The 24,519-nt window shown below is 39.1% G+C and overlaps 1 protein-coding gene across 3 annotated transcripts in view; it reads left to right on the forward strand.

Moving 5' to 3' along the window:
* Positions 1 to 24,079, forward strand: part of LOC139939454 (tubulin delta chain-like) — a 116,058-nt gene extending 91,979 nt beyond the window's left edge. The window contains exons 9-12 of one of the 3 annotated variants that reach the window (XM_071935384.1): positions 958 to 1,030; positions 4,320 to 4,461; positions 8,629 to 8,792; positions 20,101 to 24,079. In XM_071935384.1, the coding sequence (XP_071791485.1) occupies positions 958 to 1,030; positions 4,320 to 4,461; positions 8,629 to 8,792; positions 20,101 to 20,184 (463 nt within the window). In that variant the 3' untranslated portion in view covers positions 20,185 to 24,079. The other 2 variants (XM_071935383.1, XM_071935385.1) reach the window with 2 other exon arrangements.
* The last annotated feature ends 440 nt before the right edge of the window (positions 24,080 to 24,519 follow it).

The following is a 24,519-nucleotide window of genomic DNA, read 5'->3' on the forward strand; positions in this document are numbered from 1 at the left end:
AGGCACAACTGTCAAGGTACATGTAGTTCTTTTACAGATGGCCAGTTAGTATCTTGCCTGCCAGAAAAGGTCCTGGAATGTCATGGTCACTCTTATGTACACAACGGTTTTGTGGTCTGTTGAATATGGGAGCCAGTTTTGTATCATCCACCACTTTACTGGATCTGTGCATAGCTTAATTTATTTTGCCAAGAGTGACGTACATGTAGATATACATGTACAGACAAATAGTTGGATGTCTTCTACACAACAAAATTTTGATAGACTAGCTGAATTATTTCTCAAAGTGGTGTTGCATACAGCAAGGTGAGACAGAGAAATAAAGAGAGACAGTGGAAGAGGTTGAATCTTTGATGTGGGAAAACTGACTCAATCAGGTAGGACTTGAACCAGTTTAAAGCAGCACAATCGTAATTTGGAAGCAATTGAATGTGGCATGGTCAACTGTATCAAATGCTGCCGACAATCAAAAATAGTAAACATCAAAATGTGGTTGTCCATCCCTTTCAGTTGGTCATTTTGGATAGCAAAATCGTTGTTATGGTTGTCACAGAAGTCAGATTGATGCTGGTCATATAAATCGTTATCATTTAGGAAACCTGAGTGTTTTAATTACATGTAATACTTGGTGTGAACATTAATTAGTTCTGTATTTGATCTTTGTTCAAATTCAGAACATCTGAATTTTCAGGTGGATCAATCTGAAAGAGTGAATGATGGACATGATGGAGAGTGACATTTGTTAAAAGAGAATGTTTTTTGGACTATTTAGTTTATAGGGTTATAAAAATGCTGAACAACACATTGTTTGTCTCTGGCCAGAAGCAAACATGTGATGAATATCTCTGAAGTCTTCCAAATACAATGGGCCAACGTTCTCTAGATTTGAGTTTTCCATGGTCAGATGAAATTTATTCACTGCCTTTTTCTGCTCTACTTTTACACATTATTTTACAGATCTCCTTCTTGGAGCACAGTTGCAAGTGGTTTAGTCAACTCACTCAAGAGACATGATCAGCATGGAAACTTGGTATCCTTTTTTAATTGGCAAACAGAATTTAATAGTATAATTTCAAAAAATTATAATTCCTTTTAGCGTCTTATACCTTACTACACGTTTGACGTTTAAGTCAAGATATGACCCCTCTTTGATCTTTCCTTACAGTTGTACAGCAATTTCACAGAGTTCCTTCAGGTATTACGACCAAACATGACAAAATGATTGATTATCCATGCCATTTTCTATTCTTGTTCCAACAACCAAAACCCCAGTTTTTAGTTATGTTACAAACACGCATGACTAAACCGTAGTTTTATTAGTACTATTTTTATTTTTACTTTGTTGTTGTCTACTTCACTATATTTATCTGTCGAGCTACTACTAAAGCATTTCCCCTAACCGACAGGTTTGATTTGATAAGGTTGTATGCACCCTGGTGTATATGCATACATTTCAAGAATGAACTTAAAGAACGTTCATGATCAGTCCACTGACCATCACAGAAGTTAATGAACCAAATTCATGAACTGTTCACCCATTAAATTAATGAACATTAAGTGGACTTTTATGAACTTCATGAATTTTAAAGAAAGTCCATCTAAACTTATTTTGCAGCTCAACTCAACTGCAGATAAACAGGTTATTGAACTAATCAAGAATGTTTGATGGACGTTCATGGTTTTAATGATAATGATCGTGAACGAGGTTCATCAACACTTTTTTTAATTCATAAATGTATGACTGCCAAAACTTGGGTTTAATTTGATGTCCAAAAAGTATAAGGTTTTTTGGTCAGTCCACTTTAATTGTGCTTAACTTTTTGAGTCAAGAGTAAAATTACAAAAATTACCCAAAAAATAAAAAATAAATGGATTAAGCACTTAAATAGGAAACTGATGTTACTATATATTGTATACCAAAGCCGTGTTTATGTGTGCATATAGCATGATCTTGGTACAACAATATTGAAAAGTAATGATTGTTAATGTTGACATACACATGTTTATGAGCCTACCAATCTGAATTATAAGTTATTAACTGCCTGCCACTGGGCAGAATCAAGAAATTGTCATTTGAATTTTTCATCATACTCTTCATGTCATTCATGAACTGTTCATGATCATCGTGAAGAACTTTGCTGGTCAGTTCATGAACTGATGTTAATGAACAATGATGAACTGTTCATTGATATTCATGGACACAACCCAAATGTCAACTACAAAAGGCCATGCAGATCACTGAATCACAGCTAAGCATAGCCAGATTTTAGGTGAACCATTACTTTGCCTAAACTGCTCAACAAGACTGTCAGTAGTGCTAACATGGTCAGTGTACATATGTAATTGAGAAATGTGCTTGTTAACATTGACACAAATGCAAAAAATCGCATTTTGCTTTAAAATAAACCATATCATTTTGACTTTTACCCATATACATCGATGTGTGATAGCACTGTATATACTGAGTACTTACCCGAGTTCGGCGGGAAAAAAATCACAGGCATATAATTACTCGGGTTGGATTCGACCCTGCAACCTTTGCAACTCTAGATCAGTGTAATACCAACTAGACCACAGAGATTGCCCGGTGGCTAGATACAGTTCGAATCCTATGTTTTAGCAGCAGGTACTGCAAACGATTTAAAGATGTTAAATTTGCATCATGGATAAAGCATATCATTTTGGTTTTACCCATATATACACCGATGTGTTTTAGCACCGTATACTCAATACTTACCCGATAAACCAAATACACAAATAATTTCTGGGAATTTTTAGCTTTGAGAGAAGAGTTTGTGACATCAATATAAACTGCGCCAATAAAGTATCTAAACACTTGCAAATTGTCAGATATATCGGAACCTGAAATAGTATGCCAAAAAATAACTATTCATTTCGAGTCACCGTTAATTTCTGCACATTTTGACACATCTTGTGTTACGCTCTGATGTTGTTTAGTGGATTTATGGACACTTGAGTGGCTTAAGGTCGAATTTCAAAAGTTGTAAAAGCCCCTATTCAAGCTAAATCGTTGTATTGTGACGAGTAAGATCAGCGTTTCTTTTGCCCACCTTTTATAAACGATTTTTTTGGTCGCTTGTTTGATAAATCGGTTGTGATGAACATCAGCAATAATTGTCAGTAACCAAGCAAAGGGGTCAAAGATGGGAGGCATACAACAATACGGGTTAAGAGCCAGAATCCCTGATTATGATGAGATAGGGAAAGGTGGTTCAAGATAACAGGAAAGATGGCTCAAATGACCAAACAGGAAAGAGGACGGATCGTTGGTTTGATAGAAGCCGGTACGTCGATGCGAGCTGCAGCTCATGGTTACAACGTCACCAGCAACGGTCAGTAAATGATGAAATGGCTACCAAGCTCAGGGAAATGGGGACGACCTGTCAAGGAGTGGCCGTCCGAGGGTGACTTCTGCAGCAGAAGAAAGTGAGAAAGTGAACAAGTCCATAAAGCCTGACACCACTCTCGAGGCATTGCGACGCATCCTGATCAGGAAATGGCAGGGGATTGACCAGGTACAGATCAGAGGTCTCATTGGGAGTATGAGAAGACGACTCCTTGGCGTTCAGGACAGTGATGGAGGACACACTAAGAACTGAGGACAGGATATCAGCAGTTTTAAAGTTAAAGATACGGCAATAAATTTCATGGTCAAGTAAACGAAATGAGTTTGTGTCTTTTGATTTTGTCTGTGTGTGGTGCTTGTGCGAGTTCCCTTCTGGAATTGTGGTGAATAGGGGCTTTTGCAACTTTCGAAATTCGACCTTAAGCCACTCAAGTGCCCATAAATCCACCCAACAACATCGTAGCGCAATACAAGATGTGTCAAAATGTGCAGAAGTTAACGGTGAATAGAAATGAATAATTATTTTTTTGTATACTATTTCAGGTTCCGATAAATCTGACCATTTGTAAGTGTTTAGATACTTTATTGGCGCAGTTTACATAGTTTTTACCATTCACATTTTATAAAGTCCTGCAGCCGATTTCACAAAACTTTACACAACTGCGTACATGTAAGTCCACTTGCACAACTTTTTTGGCGCAAGTTGTTCCATAAACGTTCGAACGTGGACTTACGCAGTTGAGTAAAGTTTCGTGAAATCGGCTGCTGACCTACATGTAGTACATGTATATACTACATGTAGTTGTTTGCATTAGGAATGCCTATTTCAGCTACATGTACATGCATGTACGTATCCAATAAACATTGTGACAACTTGTTGCATAGGCTTTGTCACAGTGCACAATTGTAGTTCCTATTAATCATTTATTGGTCCTTAATTTTTTTTGCATAGTTCTCGTCATTGGCTTGCTTAGCTGTGATACGAGGTAATGCAAGTAATACTTTTCCACATACTCTTCAAGCAGTAGAAAACCAGCTGAAGGTTGCCTACAACTGCGTCAAATGGAATCCATTTCCGGTAGATTTTTGGACAGGTAGGTATTATGAAAAGACTTGTTATAAACCTAAAGATCTTTGATTTCAACATATCTTGTTTTTACTGAGTATCCCTCTCAAAGTAAGACTATAACCATGTTACTACTCAAGGGTGTATTACTTTCTTTTTTGAACATCATTTTGTTGGTGTTCGTGCATCAAGTGCTCAAAAGCCTCTTGAAATTGTTCTGGGGTTTGTCAGGTGGAGACGCCAGGGTGCCACAGTGACCTGCTTAGAGTCCTCTTGGTGTCGCACCTCCAGTATCAAAAAAGAAATTCAAGGAGGCCATGGGCAAAGCAAAACGTCTTGATACCACAGAGAAAATTAATCTCTGTAAAAAAAGACACCACAGAGTGGGAGCAAACCCCAGACACCTGGAACAGGGTTTCGTATCCCCAAACGCTGCCCGTTAAAGCTATTCGTGGCCATTGAGGACGAACTGCGTCTCAGACAGTGACCTGCGAAGCACAAGCTGCCTTTCAGACCAGCAGGCCACAGCAGCCGACAGCCCAGGTGGCCAGGCCGCCAGTATTTCATTTTGAAGGTTGGCATAAGCGAGCTAGTCCAAACATTTGATGTGGCCCCCTCCTGATCATTTTTTAGGGGTCTCGGACGAAACTTATCCCGTGTGCTTAGAACAGTCAGTGAAGACTACCTCCTAGAATTCGCAAGCACCACCCACCTGCCCACCCCCACGTCAGGCAAACTTATCCGCCAGAAACCTGTTCCCACACTTGGGGCACAATGCAAAGCCCTTGAGGGAGAGATCCAATCCCTCTTACAAAAGCAAGCCATCCGCGTAGCACTCCCGAGTCAATAATTTTCAGACTTCATGTCAAGTTTCTTTCTGATACCAAAGTAGGAGACCGGCTCATGGCCGCCCATTTTGAATCTTTCGAATGGACACACCGTCTAGGTACCAACACCTTCATGGGCAGCATCTATACATGTAAATCTAAAGGATGTTTAAACTTCACGCAACGGTCCACCCCTATCAAACGCGCAAAGGGCTTATGAGTTTGTAACCCTTCCCTTTGGTTTTCAACTGGGGGCAAGGCTCCATAGACAAGGTTATACAATTTTCCTGTACCTCGACAACTGGCTCACTGTAAGTTTGTCTCAAATGGAGGCATGCAGCGCACTTAAAGCCATAGGGTTCGTTATCATCAAGGACAAGTCACGACACAATGTCTGACTTAATTTGGATCGACCTCCAAAGAGTGTCTGTCGTATGTGTTTGTCTCTTCTTACTGGAGTCGACGAAACCAGCAGTGGCGTGGCTAGGATTACTTGGACTTATCGCCAGTATGGTGGATTTAATACCCTTTTGCAGGGTCCATATGTGCCTGATTCAGCTTCACCTCCTAGTCTTCCATCCACCCAAACGGCAACCAATAAGCCATCGGGTTTGTATCGGCCACCATACACTCCCATGAGTCCGCTGGTGGCTACTAGAGGTAAATATGGCCTAGGGCATGTTTTTTATACAGCACCAACCCATGACCACGATCACAACCGATGCCTCACTGACTGGCTGGGGTGCATCATTGACCCCCCTCCCTGCCAAATCGCAGGGATTTCACATCATCCTGTTGGAGATGTGGACAGTTTAGAAGGCCCTAGAATGTCGACTGTTCAGGGTACGCCATGTCCCCATCAGATGTAACAACAAGATCGTAGTTGCATACATGTACATCAGCCACCAGGGGGGCACTCGGTTCGCAAGCCTGTGTCTCCTTGTGTGAAAATTTTCGAGTGGTGCCAGACAAACAGGATAGTGGTCTTAGCGATCCTCGTTGACGCACTGTCACGGGGAAGAATTGTACCTATATGGAGTGGACCTTACTCCCCAGCGTCGTCTAGCTGCTGTTCAACCAGATGGACTGTCCGCACAGAAAACTATTTTCATCAACAGCAAACGTGGAACTCCTGGTATACTGCTCCAGGGACCCTACCCGCCTTCATGGCACATCGATGCATTGTCGATGGCTTGGGATACATGTATATTGCTGGCATATGCCTTTAATACCCCATTTTCCCTGTTGTCGAGAGTGCTATCAGAGAGAGAAGGCGATGACTGCAAGGTTGTGCTGATAGCCCCTTTTGGCTTGACAACTCTTGCAAGAGTAACTGCTAGTAGCCCGCCCGGAAATAGTACCCCAAAGACCTGAAATTCTGTTCCAACCATCATCAGTATTTCTTCTAAACAACCAGATTTCCAACGTCTCCAAAACACAGCAGCCGGCATCGAGACACTGTCTAGAAAATCCTGTTCTATCAACTAACTTCACTGACTCCCTATCTCACAACGAATCAACTTCAAACTCATGCCCGTTGTCCACAAAGCACTCAATGGCAAGGCTCCTAACTATATCTTGGAAGTTCTACAGGTTTACACTCCATCAAGGAATCTTCAATCCAGTTCCATGCTTCTCCTCAGTTAACCCAAGTCTCGACACTCCTGGGGTGACGGGTCGTTTTGTTCAGCTGCGCCACGCATCTGGAATTATCTACCACTTGGTCTTACATGTAGATCTTTTCTTTGTACCACAAAATTCAAATCTCTTCTCAACTAAACAGTTGTGCCTGTTTTGGTTTTGTGTTTGGTTTAACTGCGCCTTACTTGAACACCCAACAGGGTGGATACATGTATGTGCGCATTACAAGTCTTTAATATAATTAGGTGTTCGGGGCAACGGCCCGGAACACCTCTTATTTTTGTTCGTTTTTGTTTTCTTCTTTTTCTTCATACTTCTTCTTCTTAGGTGTTCGGAGCAGAGCATAGCTCCGAACACCTTTTGTTATTGTTAGTTTTTTTTTTAGTTAGATATGCATTAGGAGTGGAATACTGTGTTGGTTACGTCATGATGACGTCATCCGTTCTTGAGTTATAAATATTCAAAGTTTATTATTTCAAAAAATCATAACTTTTGATCTACATGATGGATTCCTACAATCGACACATCAACGGAAAGGTCGTTAAAAACTCCGTAAACGCCCCGCAGACGTGACCTCATTTGGATCTTGTCTTCCGGTTCAAAATCGAGGTTGAACATTCTAAAATTCATGTATAAACAGCTACAAAATTCCCCCATTGATTGCGCGTAAAGATTTTACAATTACATGTACATGTACTTTGTCACCACGTGTAAGTATGCGGTGCATTGCGGTCACCACGTGTAAGTATGCGGTGCATTGAGGAGCATAGTCACGCTCTGGGCCACGTGTTGATCGTTTTAGTCTGCGTTCAAAGGGGTTTTCAACATAATGTCAGGTACATTTGCCTTTCGGTTATTTAGTCTCTTCTACAGTCATAAATTTTTCGTAAGTTCATATTTCCTCAACCACATCAGCCATTTTGACAATCTATACATCATATGAAAGGGCTTTACGTACTTAACAAAAATGGACATGTTGGTGAATTTTTCTTGACCTTTTGACCTTGTCAAACCGGAAATTACTGTAAAAATGATTTGAAAGGGCGTTATTTAAGGGCTATTAGGTTGAAATATACATCCTTTGTTGCTTTACCATCACAGCAAACAAGTCTGGCAAAGGTCAGGTTTAAAAAAACACTACTGATGATGTCACCAAAAATAAGTGCGCCCTCTAGCGGCAGATTATAAACATCTAAAAATACGTTTTTACTAGATGTTTGTGTCAGAGTTTATGACAATTGTTTCAAAATTGGTATACATAATCTCCTTCATAATGGCAACGTATCCGTGCAATCTTAGCTTGATGGGGTTATCATGTGTCAGGTGGTACTGCTTTAAAGGTGCACTTTTCAAAGCTGTGTGTATGCCAAACCAATGTTCGACTGAGGTGAAACTTGAGTGCAAATCTTGAGAACAAAGCAAAGTGGAATATTGTTTTACACCAGGTTTTTACTCCCGAAAACCGATCACCTAGAGTTTGTTTTAAAACAAACTCTAAATTTCTAGTCATGATTATTATTGTTATTATTATTATTAAGTAAACTTATCTAGAACATGATAATCTTACACATTTGGTGCGCTCTATAAACTCAACCCACTTTGACTTTTCCTTGTGGTCCATACAGCAACTCAAAAGGATAACAATCTAACTTTGTGTATTGTAGGATGTGATTTATTCTGTTATTTGTTGTACTTAATCCCAATAATGTTCATTTTGTTTTTCTTAGGGACAGAAAACCCCAATGGTCCTGCAGCAGATGAAAATTCCCTGACTGTATGTGCCAACAGCAGCAGCTTTTCTCAGTTTGCCCAGAATGTATTGTCTAAAGCAAAAGTGATGTTTGGTGCGAAAGCATATCTACACTGGTACCAACGATGGGGTTGTGATGAGGTATGTATGTAAATTAAATGCTTTTGCCAAGACGTGTGCACTTCAGGCTTGCCCTCTAATAACTGCTCTTCTTTAAATGTGTTTCTGTACTGAAGTTATATCTTGTATGATGTGTTATGCTTTTCACCACATAATTAGGTGTTCGGGCAACAGCCAGGAACACCTCTTATTTTTGTTCGTTTTATTTTATTTTATTGATACTTCTTCTTCTTAGGTGTTCAGGCAACAGCCCGAACAACTCATTGTTATTGTTTGGTTTTTAGGTGTTTGGGCCAAAAGCCCAGAACACCTCTTATTAGGTGTTCGGGCAACAGCCCGAACAACTCTTTGTTATTGTTCGTTTTTTTTTTTTTTTTAGTTTATTGTCTTCTTCTCAGAGTCGATTGTCCGCCAGATAAAGCAAAGTTGTGAAGGTTGCATAGAGTTGAAACTTTGCATGCAGGTTGACAACGACCAGTAGATTATAATAAAGTTGTTACGTCACGGTGACGTCATCAGTTGACGAGGTACACTAATTCAAAGTTTATTATTTCAAAAAATCATAACTTTTGATATACATGAGTGATTTGAGTCATTGAGTCATTAAAAACTCCGTAAACGCCTCACAGACATGACCCCTTTTTTACCTTGTCTTCTGGTTCAAATCGAGTTTATTGTATATTTGCTTCAAACGTACATTTTGTGGTTTATCTACGACCGTACTGCATTGATAACACCGGTTCCCGTCCGATTACTAAAGTTAAGCAAAATCGGGCCTGGTCAGTTCTTGGATGGGAGACCAATTGGCGACCAAATTTTGTATTATTTATTTTTTTGTTAAATTTTTTTCTTCTCCTATATAAATAGCTTCGTTTTAGTCTGTTTTCAAGGCGTTTTCAACAAAAATTTCCCTTCCGGTTAGTTAGTCTCTTCTCCAGTCGTCATTATTCATCAGTTCACATTTCCTCAACCACTAGAGCAATTTTGACAATCTATACATCATATGAAAGTGCCTTACGTACTTCACAAAAATGGGTATGTTGGTGACCTTCTCCTGCCCTTTTGACCTTTCTAAACCAGACATTGATGCTTTACCATATCACATATCGAGAAAACATTTTCGTTTGATTTCTTTGAACTTTGACGAGCTATTAACAACACTTTTTTATTGATTCAAACACTGACCCAACAATAGCCGAACACCTAGTGTTTGTTTCTACAAACACTAAATTCTATTTTTTTTCTCTTTTTTTTCTTCCTCCATAGTTTTTCGATAAACAGTGTTTATCGAGATTAACAATGTTTATCACGTGATAAACATAGTTTTTCTCGAAAAAACAGTGTTAATCGATCGAAAAACATAGTTTATCGGCGATAAACAGTGTTTATCGGCAATAAACAGTGTTTATCGAATTATTGGGCATATGGCTTGCCACGCTCCAGTGCTCATCCATAAACACCCCAGCTTCGTGTACAGTCTGCGTTCAAGGAGTTTTCAAAATACATTTCCCCCCTTTCAATAAGTTAGTCTCTTCTACAGTCATCAGTATTTAATAAGTTCATGTTTTCCTCAACCACATAAGCTATTTTGACAATCTTTACATCATATGAAAGAGCTTTACGTACTTCATAAAAATGGATATGTTGGTGACCTTCTCTTGACCTTTTGACATGTCTTAAGCGAGGTTATGAAATGAAAAGTTTGCTAGTTGCGCCCAATAAGCACAAAATCGACCGTTAAGCAGCTCTATGGGGCCCTGCTCTAGCAGCGGTAAGAGATCTGCTCCAGCAGTGCAAACCTTGTAGGTTCGAATCCCACCCATTTTATAAAACACATTGGGTTAGGATTAAAGGGGTTAAGTTCTGATTTAAAAAATTAGATGTGTACACCGAACAATTAGTGTTTGTAAATATACAACCACTACATGTAAAGTTTTTCTTTATAAATCTTTTTCGAAAGAACCATATACCTGAAGATACTCGTGTAGTGGTTAAGAAATTTCAGTTTTAGATGTGGTATAGGCAACCATTAAAGAGGGAAACCCCAAACAATCACGTAGGGTCTGAACAATTAGTCCACACGATTCAAGCCTTCGTCCCTAGATTTTAACTGGGGTGCACTAAAAGTTCACATGCTAAAATTTTCACCTTAGTTTGTATTTGTGAATTATTCATGTTTGGAGCATTATTAAGGGTTCCAACAGCCGGTGTGGAAGTTGTTTTTTGTCATTTATTAGCTAGCAACTATTAGTGCAACTTTTGACATAACAAACAATGTTAGCTCCCCATTATACTGTTTACATCTGTTTTCATAAATATAAAAGTCATTAAAAAAAAATTATTAAGCTAAGTTTTTTTATGACTTTTATATTTATGAAAACAGATGTAAACAGTTAAATGGTGAGCTAACATTGTTGCCATGTCGAAAGTTGCACTAATAGTTGCTAGCTCATAAATGACAATAAAAAACATCCACACTGGCTGTTGGAACCTTAATAATGCTCCAAACATGAATAATTCACAAATACAAACTAAGGTGGAAATTTTAATAATATTATCTTCGCAAGCATATCAATCTGAAAAGTACAAATCAGTACTTGCAGTAAGTGGAATAATTATGTCAAACAGCAGTGCAAGATGAAATTTGAATTAACTCCAGTTTGTAGAACGGAGACCTAATTATAATTTTCGTTCATTTTTTTCATCATGACATCATTAGATGTCAGGTCACGCGAATTCAATGCTTATAGGTAACCAAAGATTATCTCCTGCACCATGTGTCATCGAGTCGTAATGTTTGCTCTTGTAGCTCTTTGGTCGGACACTTTCCCTGCATGTGCAAAAGTTGCTGTTTCAGTAAAAACAAATTCCTACGATATGGGCCAAAGCTAAGCTATTTCTTTATCCCTTACGTTTTGCGGAAATCTTGTTCAAAGATAATTTCGACAAGCGTAATTACACCAACCGAATTCAAAACTTAAGGAGTCTCGAAACGGTCTGAATTGTGCACCACTGCATGATATTTCCTCACTTAAAACCATAATCATAACTTTAGATGTACATGAGGGATTTTTACAATCAATACATCATCGGAAAGGGCATTAAAAACTCTGTAAACACCTCACAGACATGACCCCATTTTGATTTTGTCTTCCGGCTCAAAAGAGAGGTTTAAAATTTAAAAATTCATGTATAAAGAACTACAAAATTCCCCATTGATTGCGCGTAAAGATTTTACGATTATATGTACACGTACTTTGTCACCACGTGTAAGCATGCGGTGCATTGGGGTCACCACGTGTAAGTATGCGGTGCATTGAGGAGCATAGTCATGCTCTGCACCACGTTTTGATCGTTTTAGTCTGCGTTCGAGGCGTTCTCAACATAATGTCAGTTTCTTCCAAAGTAATTAATTAGTTTTATCTACGATAACACCGGTGTGGCGGTTTCAACTTTCCGCTGTGTTCAGTTTTCCGAATGACCAAATACGGTAGCATTACGTCATGCGATGCCTGCGCACAGCAAGCGAAAGTAGTCCATTTTTAGTGCCATATTGAGTCATTCGTTACCCTCCAGTAGCTGTCATGGCGGCGTCCACGAGTTGAGTACAACTAGCGGCAAACTCGTGGATCGTATGAGTTGTTTTTTATGCAAGCAGACTGTGACCTGCTTAAAGTTGTACCCATGCGGCAAGAGATTATACAGAAAAGAATCGTAATATAAACAATTTGGGGTCACTGCTGAGAGAACTACAGTACTCGCCAGGGTACTCGCGGAGGTATCTGATAAGTCACCCGGAAAACTGAACACGCCGGAAAGCTAAAACCGTTCGAACCACATGCTGATATGTCCGACTACGTCACCCGGAAAACTTAACACGGCGGAAGACTGAAACCGCCACACCGGTTCTCGTCCGGTCACTGAGGTTAAGCAAAATCGGGCCCAGTCAGTATTTCGATGGGAGACCACGTGGCGACCAAAATTTGTACTGTTTATTTTTGTATTTAATTTTGTTTTCTCCTATAAATAGCCTCGTTTTTAGTCTGTTTTCAAGGCGTTTTCAACAAACATTTCCCTTCCGGATAGTTAGTCTCTTCTCCAGTCGTCATTATGCATAGTTCCTATGTCCTAAACCACAAAAGCTATTTTGACAATCTGTACATGATATGAAAGGGCTCTACGTACGTAGTCCGTTTTCAAGGCTTTTCAACAAACATTTCCATTCCGGTTAGTACGTCTCTTCTCCAGTCGTCATTATTCATCAGTTCACATTTCCTCAACCACAAAAGCTATTTTGACAATCTATACATCATATGAAAGGGCTTTACGTACGTAGTCTGTTTTCAAGGCGTTTTCAACAAACATTTCCCTTCCGGTTAGTTAGTCTCTTCTCCAGTCGTCATTATTCATCAGTTCACATTTCCTCAACCACAAAAGCTATTTTGACAATCTATACATCATATGAAAGGGCTTTACGTACGTAGTCTGTTTTCAAGGCGTTTTCAACAAACATTTCCCTTCTGGTTAGTTAGTCTCTTCTCCAGTCGTCATTATTCATCAGTTCACTTTTCCTCCAACACAAAAGCTATTTTGACAATCTATGCATCATATGAAAGGGCCTCACGTATTCCACAAAAATGGGTATGTTGGTGACCTTCTCTTGACTTTTTGACCTTTTTAAACTGGAAGAGCCTGTACAATGCTTTGAAAAGGCATTATTTTAAGGCTTTTAGGTTGAACTGTACACTTTTTGATGCTTTTTCCATAAAATTATTACACATCAAGAAAACTGTTTGGTTTTGATTTCTTTGTAATTTGACGGGATACTTACAATACTCGTTTCATTTATTCAAACACTGACCCAACAATAGCCGAACACCTAGTGTTTGTTTTTACAAACACTATATCTAGTTTGTTTTTCTTATTCTTCTCGCTGTCGATTGTCCGCAAGAAAAAGCATAGATGCGAAGCTTGCATTAAGTTGAAACTTTGCACACAGGTAGACAATAACCAGTAGATGATACAAAAGTTGTTACGTCACGATGACGTCATCAATTGACGAGATACACTAATTCAAAGTTTTTATTTCAAAAAATCATAACTTTTGATCTTCATGAGGGTTTTTTACAATCAATACATCATAGGAAAGGGCATTAAAAACTACGTAAACGCCTCACAGACATGACCCCATTTTGATTTTGTCTTCCGGCTCAAAAGAGAGGTTGCAAATTTCAAAATTCATGTCTAAAGAACTACGTAAATCCCCCATTGGTATGTGCATAACCATTTTACACCTAGGCCTACACCACCTGTAGTATTAGCAGCGCAGCAGAGTCACGCTTCAGTGATCATCCCTAGAGCGCGCACAATAGTCTTCGTTCAAGCCGTTTAAACCATATATGTCCCTTACTGTTACATGTAGTTAGTCTCTTCTACAGTCATAAATATTTCATTAGCTCATATTTCCTCAACCACATAAGCTATATTGACAATCTATACATTATGAAAGGGCTTTACTAACTTCACAAAAATGGATATGTTGGTGACCCTTTTTTGACCTTTTGATCTGTCTAAACTGGAAGTGACTGTAAAATGCTTTGAAAAGGCATTATTTAATGGCTTTTAGTAATCTCCTTACCTTGGCGCAAGAAGATTCAATGACTTAATCTCTTGACATGATCTCTCACAGCACACAGATTACCGATTCGAGTAATCATCCTGAAATTTAATCTGAATTACCATGTGTACGCAGACAACTCTCAGCTATACACCACTGATAAATCTTCTCAAGAAAACGCCAACGCATCTATTGCAAGACTTGACAAATGCATCCAAAAGATTCAACGTTGGACACAACAAAACTTCCTGAAGTTAAATGATGATAAGACAGAGTTCCTTCTATTTGGGTCACGTCAACAAAGGTTTCACTGCCATACATTTCCATCGGTGATGCTCGGATAGCTCCCTCGCTGAAAGCTCGGAACTTAGGGGTTAATTTTGTATGAACGATGACACTTCAGCCACACATGAACAACATTGTTCGTCTATCATCATATCACATCACTCAAGAATATAGGTAAGATTCGCAAGTACTTGGACAAAAGTGCCACTGAAAAGGTCATTCATGCATTTGTTACTTCTGGTCTTGAAAACGGCAATGCTCTTCTCTACAGTCTTCCTTACAACCAGATTTCCCGACTTCAACGGCTCCAAAATACTGCTGCCCGCATTGTGACACTGTCAAGAAAATCCTGTTCTATCACCCCCATTCTGAAACAACTACACTGGCTCCCTATCTCTCAACGAATCATCTTCAAGCTGATGCTCATTGTCCACAAAGCTCTTAATGGCAAGGCTCCCCACTTTATTTCTGAACTGCTTCAAGTCTACACTTCATCAAGAAATCTTCGATCAAGTTCCATGCTTCTCCTCATTGAACCCAAGTCTCAACACTCGTGGGGTGACGGGTCTTTTTCTTCAGCTGCGCCACGCATCTGGAACTCTCTACCACTTAATCTTAGATCTTGTCTTTGTACCACAAAATTCAAATCTCTTCTCAAAACTTATCTTATGTCACAGGTATTTAAGGACTAATTTTGTTGTGTCTGTTTTTCTTTGTTTTGTTTTTGGTTTTACTGCGCCTTGAACACCCAGCAGGGTGGATATGTGCGCATTATACAAGTCTTATTATTATTATTTAGCACATGTATGTACATCACATTGCAACATTTTAGATTGTTTGCGCTGAAGCAAAAAAGAAGAAGGTACCGATAAAATGGCGGGCGATATAAATGCAGATTGGCAATAAAAAAAATCATCACCTTGTCTGTCTGATATTTCCTATTTGTAATGGTTCAAAGCGCCCCTTAAAGCCATTGGAACCTTTCGGTACAGAAAGAAAAAAAAAAAGTTCACAGATTTACAAATAACTTACAGGGTTTACAGAAGGTAGTGGTGAAATACTTCTCTTTAAATATTATTCCATGAAATGCTTTACTTTTTGAGAAAACAGTAAAACAATATCGAATTACGGATTTATTTTAAACACATGTCATAACACGGCGAAACGCGCGGATACAAGGGTGGGTTTTCCCGTTATTTTCTCCCGACTCCGATGACCGATTGAACCTAAATTTTCACAGGTTTGTTATTTGATATAGAAGTTGTGATACACGAAGTGTGGGCCTTGGACAATACTGTTTACCGAAAGGGTCCAATGGCTTTAATAGGTTATGCACTAACTTGAGAGTTAAGAAGAAGAAGATACATTGTTCAACATTTCTGAAGCATTTTAGACACTCGTATACTTCGTTACACCTACCGCACACACAAGCACACACGTAAAATACACACAGCTGCGCCGTCACACTTACAACGTATTGCAATGATGTTGCACTGTGTGCATTGCCCAATTTCATAGGGCTGCTTAACGGTAAGCAAATTTTCATTCATTCATTCATTCATTCATTCATTTTTATTAAAGAACCAACTGGCAACACGAAGCTGAATAATGTGGCATTACAAGGTAAAAATATTGATAAAATTGCACAGATAAAAGACATAAAATTGCACCACCACGGGGTACATAGGAACATTATAAAAGAAGACAACAATAAATAAAAATATATATTAGATAAACCACTAAAAGACACTATAAACAGATGCACAGGGTGTTGTGGGAACCCTCTTATACATGTACATTGAAACCCCACTATGGAATAAACCAGTTAAAAAAGGGTAACCCCAGCAGTTAAAAACTGAACAGAGGACAAAAACAATGATGGCAAAAATGGGAAGACAAATTTGATTAAAAAAAATTATATAAACAAACAAGTACAAGATGTGGGAGACCCTCATTTATGAGGGCATACTATAGCATTGAAAATAAAATTTACAGCCCACAGTTACACCACTAAAACAAAAGCCAATGTGGAAGCTCCAGTCTAAGAAGATTGGTTTAAAAGTTGAGTAAGGAATGGGATTGCACTATTGCCATAACGCTTAGTCCTATGTTTAGGCACCATATATTTAGTAGCATTGCGAAGTCCCATACTGTGAGTGTTGTTGTTATGAGGGAACCAGCATATCTTTCAGAGGTACTACATTTTACAGCAAAGTTATTACATAATTGATCACGTCTATCTTCAAGCGTCTGGAGACCCATGAGGTCAAGAGCATCTGTGTATGTAGTATAGTTGTTCCCAAGGATCACGTGACACGCTCTTTTTGAATTCTTTCAATTTGATGAGTTTGCTGTTTACTGATGCAACCATGCCACACAGGGGACGCATACTCAACTGAAGGACGCACATATAGCCAACATACACAGATACCAAGTCCTCAATGGGTACACCAAAACGCTTGAGACGACCAAGCATGTAAAGTCTGCGACTGCTCTTACACACCATATCATTGACCTGAGAGTCCCATTTAAGATCTGATTGAACAGTAAGACCGAGAAGCTTGGTTTCAGTAACCAGCTCAAGCCCCTTGTCAGCAATCTTCATATCAGGAGGACATGGAGGGTTTCTATTGAATCACACTTGCATAACCCTACATTTAGAGGGATTGAGCTTAAAGGGACACGTTGCCTTGGATCGGACGAGTTGGTCTATAAAAAAGCGTTTGAAACCGTTTGTTATGAAGTGTATATGGTTGGAAAGATGTTTTAAAAGTAGAATATAATGATCCACACAAGTATCACTCAAAGTTGCCTGGTTTTCATTTTACGTCGTGAATTAACACAGTCAGCCATTTATGGAAGTCAACTTTTTGACTCCCATAAATGGCCGACCGTAATAGTCGACGAGGTAAAACGAAAACCACGCAATTTTGAGGCATATTTGTGTAGATCTTTGTATTATACTTACAACATCTTTCTAACCATATCAATTTTTATAACAAACTGTTACAAACGCTTTTCAAAGACCAACTCGACCGGTCCAAGGCAACGTGTTCCTTTAAGGTGGTTACTGTCAGCCCAATCTTCAAGGTCCTGAAGGTCTAAGTCAATCCGAGTAGGCATATTGGCAGGACGGACCTCAGCAAGGCTTAGATCATCGACATACTTAAAACTAGAAGAGTCGGTACTTTCAGAAGCATCATTTATAACGCCAATGAATGCGATGGGTCCAAACTTCGTACCCTGTGGTACTCCACAGGAGATGGTTTCCCATTCTGATAGGGCAGAAGGGTATCAAACTCTGTGGCGGCGTGCCGTCAGGAAGTTTACGATCCATGGCATTATTTTGCGACGGACACCTAGGTCAAAATTTGTTTGCTTATGACGTAGCAAAAACATTTGCTTAAGAGTAAACCTATTTCACAAGCGGTTGCTAGCTTAATCACCTAAAAAAAAAAAGGGAATTTTGTTTCTTACCAATTCTGTAACGTTCCTTTAAATTATCTTGTTGTAAGATATAAGCATTTACAGCCAATGACAATTTTCTCAGAATAAATATCAGTGAAGGCTTTTATAAAAGTATACCTTTCACAAAGACACTCGATTGATTTAATAATCCATTTCATGCCATTTCACATTTTGTATCAGCTGTTCTCATGTGGGGCTTGCATTGTAAATGTTTCTGTTGTTCAGAAAATGTTTTAAATTCAGGAAATATTTAAATTTTGTTGACCTCTTTGAAAAACAATACAATTTTTATGTATTGTGTATTGAATTACTTTAAATTTACAATATTGAGTGCATTAACCCATTGGTGCACAAGGCGGTAGCTAGGACCACCAAAAACATGTCAAATTTGGAACTATATAAACAGTCATACATCTATATTATAAAAGCGCTTAAATCGCATGGGCGCCGCCATTGTTGTTTGGCAAGTGGTGCCCGCACCCTGCTGAAATGATGCGTCCTGGGTAAATTTCGGGGTACCCGTGGGTTGGGGCATGTGTTGTTTGTGACGTCACAGTCAAAGCGCGAGCGTGTATAACTTTGTGGTTGAGGGCAAGCGTCCTTTGTGACGAAGGCTGGTGGGGGTTATTAGAGCACGTTGTGGGGACAGGGAGATGGATGTGGCATGTAGTGTGGTCTGTCTGTTGGAAGAGGGCGGGGGAACGGCAAAAATTGTAGGGAACATTAGTAAAGGGGCTGGAAAAATAATACGGAAAGAGGAAAAAGAAAAAGGGACTAATGATGACATTGGACACAGGGAAGAAAAAAAACTGGACAGAGAAAAATACACGAAACGGAGAACCACCTGACTGGCGAGACCCGCGCGCGGGGAACAAGAAAGTTATGGTACGGCAAAAAGTGCAAAGAACAATTCACGGGCGGGATGACGGGAAGGAGGCACGGGTTAGATTCTGGACGGGGAAAGGATGTAGGGGCACAAAGTAGTACGTCTGTGGAACGAGGGATGGGGAAACGGCAAAAATAGAAATGACGGGGAAAATGAACAGGGCTGAGGTAGGGATTGAACAAAATTAAAAGGGACTATCATGATATGGGACATGGGACAGGAAAATATTAAACTGAGTGGGGGGAAATCAAGCCCATTAAACGGGAAACAAAACGGAACCCGCCCGAAACTGGAAAATATGAGTTATGGGCAAACAGTGGCAAGCAAAGAACAATGCCAATGCAGGGGATCGCGGGGACGGGAGAGGCACGGAGGCGTGGGTTAGATATGGGACGGGATCATAGGGTTATGGGGCACACGGTTGGACAGGGAGTTGGGGGGGGGGAAATGAACGAGGCTGGTGAGGGGGGGGGGAAGCAAAGGGGTTTGAAAACTATACAGAACAGAAAATAATAAACTGAACGGGAACAAAATAAACAAAACGGGATATAAACGGGACTGGGAAAGAGTCACTATTGGGTTCTCTGGAAACTGGAAAATATGGATGGGATCGACAATGCCGAAACGGAAAAAAGACGGACAAGTGTACGATTTCACAAAGCATTAAGATTCGTCTTAACTTAGGATGGGTTGTTTGCCACAGTGATTTGTATTGTGACCCTGCCAAGTAGCCCTCCCCTGTACCCCTAGTGTAACTTAAAATCTATAATTCCCAAATATACCGCCCTCTAATGAAATTCTTTGATAAAAACATGGTTGAACATCTCCTTTTTTTGCTTTAAAAAAAATTAATATATGCACCAAGGGGTTCGTCCTTTCTGACCAAATATGAATTTCTTAGAAGCATCAGTCTAATCAAGTTACTGTGTAAAAAAAACAAGTTTTACTGTTGAATGACGGTTAAAAGTTTTATAGCAACTTAATAGCAAATTGACAACCTCTCCATTGATTTTGTACAGACCTTGTGAAATATAAAATAGTTTGTTTTACACACTTCTTTTTATCCACTGCAGAGCTTGTTTTTGGAGTCATTCGAAAACATGAGTAATGTTATTGAAGATTATTCAGCAGCATCACTGCAGCTTTACCACAGTTAAGTACGCTGCAGCACTTTATTATGCAAGGATGTAAGATGATTGGTAATTAACTAGGGAAAGCAAAGCAGTGTTCGGTCCCGGTCTTCACTTCGTGGTAATGACCAGAACAGACGTTATCTTTACTTAGAAGTTGCACTGTTTTCAAGGAAACATGTATGCAATGTGTTTGAGCATACATACATTGTACTACATGTACATGTACTTCTGTCCTTTCTTCTAATTGGTAGCATGGAGATCAGTGACAAAACAAAAAGAAGAAGTAAAAGGTCTCCATTTGGGGAATTCTAAAGACTGGGGTGCTCCACATGAATTGTTTGTGTAAAAAGTCTCTGGAAAATATTTAAGTGCATGGACACAGGAAAGAACAAAATATGTCTCAACATGATACTTTTGGGGGAATGTGCGTATCCATCCATATCGATATTTATCAAATAAATACTGTAAGTTCTATGAAACAATTGAAATGGATGACAAATCAGGCACAGTGTACAGTGTAGGTGGGTGAAGGTGAACTACCATGATTATGTGAGCCTTGTAAAAATTGTAGTAAAATTGTGTAGGTGTTGTGTTGTCACCCATTGATGGTAAGTTGGTTTAGTTTAGCCTCTACTTATGAACTTATGAAATTTCTTGTTGATAGTGAAGGGGAAGTTAGCTTTATGTGTACAAATGTTGTGAGACCTGGGGCCGATTTCACTTAACTTTCTTTTGCGATCATAAAGTATTAGCGGTTACTGGACCAATGGTTCCACTGAATACATTAGTGCTGCCAAAAAGTTTGTCGACTGGTGTGAGCGCCACCATTTAGTGCTTAAAGTCAGTGGACACTATTGGTAATTACTCAAAATAATTATTGGCATAAAACCTTACTTGGTAAAGAGTAATGGGGAGAGGTTGATAGTATAAAACATTGTGAGAAATGGCACCCTCTGAAGTGACGTAGTTTTCGAGAAAGAAGTAATTTTCCACGAATTTGATTTCAAGACCTCAAGTTTAGAACTTGAGGTCTCGAAATCAAGCATCTGAAAGCACACAACTTCGTGTGACAACCGACGACCGATCGCGCTAAAGTTTTCACAGGTTTGTTATTTTATGCATATGTTGAGATACTGTACACCAAGTGAGAAGACTGGTCTTTGACAATTACCAATAGTGTCCACTGTCTTTAACGTCAAGAAAACCAAGGAAATGATCTTCGACTTCCGTCGCTCAGCTGCAGTCGATGAATCCCTGGTCATTCTTAAACAGCCAATAAAGGATTATCTCAAATATATACATGTAGATATTACAGTTTTCTAATAGCTGCACGTTCAAACATGGTAAAACTGTTTTTTCTACAGAACGCTTCTAGCCAAATTTCTGAAAAACGCGGGGTCAAACAAACCTGCGTGACAAAGGAATCGTGACATCAGTGGCGGCTATTTGGTGTGAAAAATAGCGCCCTCAGTTTGCCAAAGCTGGAGACTGTGTTCAAACCCTATTAGGGGAATATCGTCACTGGCGTCAAAGGTCATTATAATAGATAAGCTGTTTTTGACTCTCGGCTGAAAAAGCCACGCGGCCGTGTGCATTTTTGACTTGAGTTATTCATTACTAAATGCAAATTTGAGAGTAAAATAGTTATTAACCCGTATCTACGATGTCTATTTAACCATAAAAAGGTAATAGTTGAAATATCGAGATCATCCTTTATTGGCTCTTTAATCATCCTATTGAGCAGGTTTTAGAGTACAAGTATTTAGGCACAGTTATTGACAATAAACTCAATTGGAACACTAATTCACAATTACTTTCTAGTAAAGCTACATGTAACCAAAGGTTGCACTTCTTGAGAAAACTAAAAGAGTTCCACGTTGACAATAGGATCTCAAATCTTTTTTACCAGTCACTGATTCAAAGTATTCTCACTTTTTGTTTGATCTGTAACTTTGGTAATCTGTCTAAACAAAATGCAAAGAAACTGGAGAGACCAAGGAAAATCGCTCATTGTTAATTGGAACTGATCTGGATTCAATTGGTTCACTGTATGAAAAAGACTCATGCTTAAAGTAATGTACACAAAATAATGCAAGACATCTCTCATCCACTTAACAGTTGTTTTACATTCAATTGTTTTACATTCAAGTAGGAAGGCTTGGTGTGTCTTCAAGCCTATGATGTCATGATGTCCCATGTGACCGGTTGGTGTTGTTTTGGCTGGTGCAGTTATTTAAGTTTGCGGGTCTTTTGTTGTTTGTATTTCTAATATCTTATTTTGTAATTTATATAGTTTTGAAATTGATTGTGTATACTTGTATTTGGCCAGTGGATGCCAAATTTCTATGTTTTTTAACGTGGACAATAAATCTAATCTAATCTAATAAGCAAACCACTGAAGTTCAATAATTAACTGGGCCATCATAAACAACTACACAAAATGAGCCTGCATTACAATAAGTAGGCCTATCCACGTTCCATGAGCAATATTCACATACAGCGGGTGCAACGTCGTTTTTACGATAGATTTTAGTTTTGTGTCCACTCAAGAGCGCCTCGCAAAAATCAATCGCCAATTTGCTACAGGCTGGCGACAGGCTTCGTTGGATTTCAAATCGTATCACTTAAGTGAATTCAGATTTTTAAATCGGTTGCAAACTTGCAACTGATTTTGTGATTTGCGATCCATCGATATTGGCTGTTTGTGAATGATTTAAATCAACCCCTGGGCCAAATTTCGGTTGCAAACTTGCAACTGATTTTGTGATTTGCGATCCATCGATATTGGCTGTTTGTGAATGATTTAAATCAACCCCTGGGCCAAATTTCATGGCTCTGCTTACTTTTAGCAAAGGCTCTGCTTACCTTTAGCGGGGAAACCTGCGCTTACATGAGGTGTATTTCACAGCTTAGCAGGGAATTGTTTGCTTATTTGCAAACTTATTGTTACTTTGTATTCTTTGCTTGAAAGCCTGCGCAGATATTCAGGGCTCGCACAGTAAGCAAAGAATGTGTGGTGGTAAGCGCAGAGTTTGGTGGTAAGCAGAGCCATAAAGCTAGGCCCTGTTTTTTGTAATGGGGTTAAGTTTGCTTTAGACATCATTTATTGCACATTTAGTATATGTGCACAAACACAATGGCTCTGGTAAAGTGTAAGTATGTGGTTGGAAAAACCGTATTTTTAACATTGTACATTGTAAGTGTAATTTTAGTTTAAACACGAATGCTTTTGATTTCATGAAAACTTAAACTACGCCCTCATATGCGACTGCTTGGATACATGACCCCATGTTCAAAGTTGTTGAAAGAATGTAAACAAATATAAAGGCTGATGAAGGCTTGAATGGGGCCCAATTTCATGGCTCTGCTTACAGAATCGGGGCTTACGGAAGCAGGGAATTCTGTGCTTACGGCAAGCGTATTTCACGGGTTAGCGGCAAAATTTGGCTTCTGCGCATGCGTACTCCACGTTACCAAGCATTCTATGCTTACAAGGCTAGCGCAGAAATTCGGCGCTTGCACGTAAGCGGGGAATTGTGATCGTAAGCGCAGAATTCGGCGGTAAACAGAGCCATGAAATTGGGCCCAGCTCTCTTTGAATTTTGGTAACTCGCTCCTGTCTTCAACCAAGCATAGAAAGTGGCTGCCACCTGCAAGGAATTCTGACTCTTTGTCTAGTATCAGGTGCAGAACCAACCGATACAGGTCTAGCCCCATTCCATACCTCACCAGTATTTTGAACATGTAACACATTTTAACAGGCCTCCAGTTTTTACCACCGTTTTTTATTCCCAGTTTATTCATGTTTGTTTGTTTGATTTGTCTTCCTTACCTTTTTTTGTATGTGTGTTTGGTTTTTGTAAGTGTGTGTTACATGTAAGTGTTTGGTTGTTTGTTTGTCGTGGTGGTTGTGGGCAGGGGGGGGGGGGGGGGTCGTTTGTTGGGGTGGTTGTTTTTTGGTTTGTTTGTTGGAATGTTGGGGCGTTTGTTTTGTTTTGTTTGTTTGTTTGTTTGTTTATTGTTTGTTTGTTTGTTTGTTTGTTTGTTTGTTTTTTTGTTTGTTTGTTTTGTTTGTTTGTTTTATGCCGGGTTTAATTTTTCTTTTTTCCTTTGTTTTGTTTGGGTGTTTGAGGATCTTTGGTTGGTCTCAGTTGGGTTTGTTAGTTGAGTGTGCTTGTTAAAGTTGATTCTTTGTTTTATCTAATTTTAGTTCTCATAACATCTCTTTTGTCGTTCGCTTTTAAATTTCTAATAGTTCTAGTGTATAAATATTTTATATGTATGTTAGTGTTTAAAATTTTTATATAAAAAATGTAAATCTGTATTTTAATTCAGTCTTTGGACTGCGACAAACAGATG

The sequence above is a fragment of the Asterias amurensis genome, chromosome 7 (genome assembly GCF_032118995.1).
Source record: "Asterias amurensis chromosome 7, ASM3211899v1".
NCBI classification, from domain to species: Eukaryota; Metazoa; Echinodermata; class Asteroidea; order Forcipulatida; family Asteriidae; genus Asterias; species Asterias amurensis.